General features: G+C 36.2%; 1 protein-coding gene across 1 annotated transcript; it reads left to right on the forward strand.

Moving 5' to 3' along the window:
• Positions 1-736: 736 nt before the first annotated feature.
• Positions 737-3,240, forward strand: tmem256 (transmembrane protein 256). Its single transcript, XM_028037327.1, has 4 exons — positions 737-859; positions 1,192-1,229; positions 1,321-1,401; positions 2,827-3,240. The coding sequence occupies exons 1-4, from the start codon at positions 781-783 to the stop codon at positions 2,968-2,970; spliced, it is 342 nt and encodes a 113-aa protein (XP_027893128.1). The 5' UTR covers positions 737-780; the 3' UTR covers positions 2,971-3,240.
• Positions 3,241-6,195: the final 2,955 nt, after the last annotated feature.

Below are 6,195 nucleotides of genomic sequence, written 5' to 3' on the forward strand. Positions count from 1 at the left end.
TTAGATACCATGTACACTTAAAAAATTTTGTTGACTGTTACTAAGAATAACTTAAAATTGAATAAAGCTGTGTAATCATTAAACTCACATACATTTTTAGATATATTTATATTTTATTTTCTCCATCATTAGATTTCAACATTAGTAGATATTTAAAAAATATTAAAGACTGTTTTTTCTGTTTATATTTATATACTAAGATACTGTCCTTGAAGAGTTTTTTTTTCAAATGAATATTATTTTATATATATATATATGATATATATATATATATATATATATATATATATATATATATAGATAGATAGATAGATAGATAGATAGATAGATAGATAGATAGATAGATATATAGATATATATATATAGATAGATAGATAGATAGATAGATAGATAGATATATAGATATATAGATATATATACAAAATTAAAAACTCTTCTCTTCAAGAACAGTATCTTAGTTTCACCGGCCTAGGCGTTGAAACTGTGGCATCTGAGCCGCCATTTTGGCTCACATGACAGCACCTAGTGCCGTTGCGTTTGCTTGCTAATTAGATGGATTTGGTAAGTTGGAGTTGGCATCAAAAAAAATTTAAATTATAAGTTAAATATCTCATATTAAGCTTTACGATGTGCTACCTTCATTTTAAAATCGTTTAACTCTTTAGCTGAATTACATTAAACCACGGAAAGGCTAATTGAAATGAAGGCGGCGCAGACATTGGAGATTTACATGGGGACAGTGAAGGCAGCACAGTCATCACTGGCTGCCGTGAGGAAAACATGGCGTCTGTTTTGGTTCGGAGGTTAGCGGCTCTGTCCGGGACTGCAGCGGTGGGAGCTGGGGCTTACGGAGCTCACGGTAAGAAAATAAAACTCAGACGTTTTATAAAGTGATTTTATTTAATGTAACATTTACAAAAATCAAGAAGGGCTGTCATTTTAATGCCCGCCATTCCAGTCTCCGACCGTAAAACAGACTATTTTATATTTCCCATCGTTTTGAGATGCTCTGATTATTGGCATTTAAAAATCTTTACGCCTAATCAATGTATGTTAGGAACATACCCTCTTCGGCTTCTCGAAAATGTACCAATTACTGGATTATTCGTGTAAATGAAGTTATTTTGTAATCAAGGTTATCCGCCTCCATAGCAGTAGTTCAACTACAACTGTTTCCTGATGTCATTTTAGGCTTCAAAAACAAAGACCCGGATGACTACAGAATAATGGTATGCATTTACTGTGTTTATTATCATTATTATTGGCTTTACATGTAAGAGATGTTTTAAATGTTTTATGCTTATTATATTTATTTCTCAGCTCTATGAAACTGCCAACAAATACCACTTCTACCACAGCCTGGCCCTGCTGGGTGCTGCACACTGTGGAAAACCTCTTTTGGTGAGTACAGAGTATGGATGGCGATACAAACTTAAAGTTTTATCACAATATTTGTGAGAATGTATTCCTTTACATTATATTCCTTGAAAATGGTCTCAAAACAACAATATTATTGTTTATCGCAATAACACGATAAATGATAAACGATATGATAAATGTACGGTGGCCGACAGGTGCAAATGCGCAGCAAAAGAGAAAACATGCAAACAAACAAAAAACACGCGCATAAATTAAATGCGGCAAGCAAAAAGCGAATAAAATGCAGCAAACAAAAAGAGAGACGCAAACAAAAAAGAAGACACCCCCGAATGAAATGCAGCAAACAAAAAGTGAGACGCAAACAAAAAAGAAGACACCCCCGAATGAAATGCAGCAAACAAAAAGGGAGACGCAAACAAAAAAGAAAACACCCACGAATGAAATGCAGCAAACAAAAAGTGTTGAAAACGGAAGTGCTCCAGACCACTAGGGGGAGTCAAAGAAAATAGTATTCATTTCTATGGGACCAGATGCAAGATTCAGAGAAAGAAATTTGAAAGAAAGTAAAGGTACGTATAACTATATTTCTTTTCAGAAATATAGTTATACGTACTATATAACTATATTTAGTACGTATAAATACTATACGTACTTATATTATAAAAAGATACGCCGTCTTTTATAATATTATAGAATAACAGAATAATTTATGGGTAGCGTGATAGACTTTGTGTCAGTCATACCGTTCTGGGCTCGGTCTCGATTTTCTTTGACTCCCCCTAGTGGTCTGGAGCACTTCCGTTTTCAACACTTTTTGTTTGCTGCATTTCATTCGGGGGTGTTTTCTTTTTTGTTTGCTGCATTTCATTCGGGTGTGTTTTCTTTTTTGTTTGCTGCATTTCATTCGGGGGTGTCTTCTTTTTTTGTTTGCGTCTCTCTTTTTGTTTGCTGCATTTCATTCGGGGGTGTTTTCTTTTTTTGTTTGCGTCTCTCTTTTTGTTTGCTGCATTTCATTCGGGGGTGTTTTCTTTTTTGTTTGCGTCTCTCTGTTTGTTTGCTGCATTTCATTCAGGGGTGTTTTCTTTTTTTGTTTGCGTCTCTCTGTTTGTTTGCTGCATTTCATTCGGGGGTGTTTTCTTTTTTGTTTGCGTCTCTCTGTTTGTTTGCTGCATTTCATTCAGGGGTGTTTTCTTTTTTTGTTTGCGTCTCTCTTTTTGTTTGCTGCATTTCATTCGGGGGTGTTTTCTTTTATGTTTGCTGCATTTTGTTCGCTTTTTGCTTGCCGCATTTAATTTGTGCGCGTGTTTTTTTTTTGTTTGCATGTTTTCTCTTTTGCTGCGCATTTGCACCTGTCGGCCACCGTATAAATGCTCACCCCTACATCAAAAAGCCTTTAATCACCCCTTAAATTATGTATACGGATTAGAAAACGGGTCTATTTTCCAGGCTGGTACCATCCTCCTGGCGGGGATGGGGATGTTCTGCGGCCCGCTGTACCACCAGGCTCTGACCGGAGACCCCAGCCTGGGCAAAGTGGCTCCCATGGGCGGCGTGGCCATGATGGCCGGCTGGCTGGCCATGATCCTCTGAATCGTCTGGGATCTGGACCGCTGAGTTCTGATGTCGCCCGTCCAACCGCCGCCTGCCTCCAGGACGGGGTGTTGGCAGGAGATAAGGTCGCAAAAAGGATTATCACTTCTCAGCCGCTGCTGAGACTCTGACGGCTGCTCTCAGACTGTTTTGCTAAATGAATGAATGAAACGGGTCTCTTCTAATGAGATGTCGGCTCAGCATAAATTACACGTTCTGTGATGTGTTTTTCTATACCGAGGTCGTAGGCCTGTCGCGATAAACGATAAATCAATTAATCATATGATAAATTAAAACTATCAGCCTCATTTTAATTATCGGCTTTATCGTCTCTTCCGGCCTTTTTCTCTTTCTGTTGATGACACTGAACAAAAAAGGCTCAACTCCGGTGCTCTCCACTGACCCTCCCTTCCTCATTTCCTTAGTGTAAAGCCCAGCGCACAGGACACGATCTTAGAGCTGTCAGCCCATTTTCAAAACTTGAGAGACCACACATTAGCCGGCAGAAATCCTTGGTATAACGGTTTGATCGGGTTCGATCCTGCCGTGTGGTGTCCAACAATGGGCACAAAATAATGGCTACAAGTTCAGTTAACTAATTTTAAAACCAGGCATTAATCAATGCTTTACTACAATCTGCTTGCAATGCATGTGGCTAGTGTCAGCGTAAAGTCCTGACTGAATGAAAATCATTATAGCCTATTTATGTCACGTTAAGGAAGAACAGCTGAAAAGTTACTGGGTTTATAATCTGTGGTAGCAATTTCGCTCCAACTCCTCCTCTTGTCATTTCTATATTCTTTGCACGAAATGTTGAATAAACATTAATGTTGTTTCCACGTATCATCTCCAATGGCCATTTCCAATGTTAAGTGTTCTTTTGAAAATAAAGTGTATCTATCTTTGGCAGAAAATCGCATACATTATTACGTAATTTCCATTAAATCAGTGTAAAAAGGTCTTCAAACAATATTATCGTTTATCGCAATAATTTTTGAGACAATTAATCGCTCAGCTAAATTTGTTATCGTGACAGGCCTACGAGGTCAGCATTATGTTTAAGGAAAATGATCATTTTGCTTGTCTTGACCAAAGAAAAAGAGTTTAAGAATCATAAAATATTATCTGTTAAGTCAGGGTAACATGATCAGGTTTTCTGCAGATTGATTATTGATGATGATGATGTGTTAAAATCACTTGAAATAAATTCTCAGAAAATTATTCTGCCTAAATTTGTACTTTTGGAATTATTTTTTAGTTATTTTTTTCATTTTAGTCTTAAAAACAAGTCTTTGTACATACTTTTCCTTTTTTTGTGAGATGACATCATTTTACAATATAAAATCAAATGTTAAGATTAGTTATTGAGTACTTACACTGCAAAACACAAAATATTACCAAGTATTTTTGGTCTAGTTTCTAGTGCAAATATCTTAGTCTTATTTCAAGTGTACTAACTTACAAGTGGCTGAGCTTGTTTTATGTCAATAATTTATTAACATTAATGAAAATGTTTTAAGTAAAATAATCCGCCAGTGAAACAAGACAGTTTCCCATATTGTAAGTTAAAATGTCTTGTTCCACATTGAAAAAAGAGAATGGAGCTGGAGATTAAAAAATAATAATTTGTTGCATGTAGTCAAATTAAGTTTGGCAAATTAAATTTATTTACATTTGTTTAACAGGACAGCTTTATAAACATAATATTTTAACTTGGATAAACTTAATATGATTTCTTGTAATAAATTAACTCAGTTTTTTAAGGCTCCTGTTTTCTTTTTTCAGTGTACTCTAATGTTATTTCACTGACTAACCTTTTCGATTTTAAGGAATTATTGACGTAAAACAAGCTCTTATTTCTTGATGAAACGTTTCTTGTAAGTTGGTTTTATTCTTATTTCAAGTGAACTAAGATATTTGCACTAGAATCTAGACCAAAAATACTTGGTAAGATTTTGTCTTTTTTTGTTGTTGTTGCGTAAGTCGTATTTTTAATAGCTATTTACAAAATGCTTTCTAAAATCTTTTACATTTTACTTGAATTTAATATGTTGTAGTTCAAATTAATACAGAAAATAAATACAGGTACATGCAGTAAGTTAATGCCGGTGTAAATTTAACAGCCGCGTTTGCTGCACATATAAGTTTTATGTGTTGCGTTCAGGAAATGCTGTGTTTTTGAGTTCTGCTTCATGCTTTTGATCCACTTAGTGCGGCAGCACAAAAAGAGGTTCATTACCGGTGTCGTCCTCTCAGCAGGGGGCAATGTTTGCGTAGAAAGAGAAATCCGATGAAGCTGCCGACCTGTGAATCGGGGAACGTTTGGAAAACGGCTGAAAGCGTCGAGGTCGGCATATAAACCGAGGATCTGCTCACAGAAAGAGGAGGAACAGATGCAGAAATTATTCCTAATGAGTTCTTCATCACCACTGATGAGCTCCTCATTAGTGGTGATGAGGAGCTCATACTGGGAAAAGTATGAGCTCCTGGGAAAGGTTCTGTTCGGGAGAGGATTAGGGCCACTGGGAAAAAACAGAACTCAGACTTTTATGTCAATTCTTTTTCCTCAGAATTCTGACTTTAATCTCAGTATTTGGATTTTAATCTCAACTCTTTATTCCAGAATTTTGACTTTTTTCTCCCAGAATCCTGACCTTTTTTCTCTCAAGATTCTTACATTTTTTTCTCTCAGAATTTTGAATTGTTATATCTCAGAATTCTGACTTTAATCTCAGAATTTTGACTTTTGATCTCAGAAGATTAAAGTCCGAATTCTGAAAAAAAAAAAAAAGGTCAGTACTTCCCAGTGTTTTACCAGTGAAACACAATCACACTCACTACTTTTCGATTTATGAGACATTCGACTCAGCATTACAAGATGGCCTTGTGCTGTCAGGTGAATATTTAAAGCTCCCTCGTCAAAATTTCAGCTTCTTTTATTATAAAAAACAAGATTCAAGCAATGAATTATAGACCACCCTCACAGAGCAGTGTTGTTTTGGGGGGGATTTAACATTCATACCTGGCTCCCACAGTCCTTAGACAGACCAAGCTGTGAGTTTCCACATGGAAGAGAAGCAGAAGTGAAAAATTGAAGAAGGTAAAGGCAGAGCTCTGCGTTTTGGAACCAAACATCTATGGCAGCTTAATTCAGAAGAAAGCAAATCCTTTCATGGCCTCATTGAAATGTTCTTGTTCCCACTTTATACTGTGACTGCAGCGCTT

The sequence above is a fragment of the Xiphophorus couchianus genome, chromosome 14 (assembly GCF_001444195.1).
Source record: "Xiphophorus couchianus chromosome 14, X_couchianus-1.0, whole genome shotgun sequence".
NCBI classification, from domain to species: domain Eukaryota; kingdom Metazoa; phylum Chordata; class Actinopteri; order Cyprinodontiformes; family Poeciliidae; genus Xiphophorus; species Xiphophorus couchianus.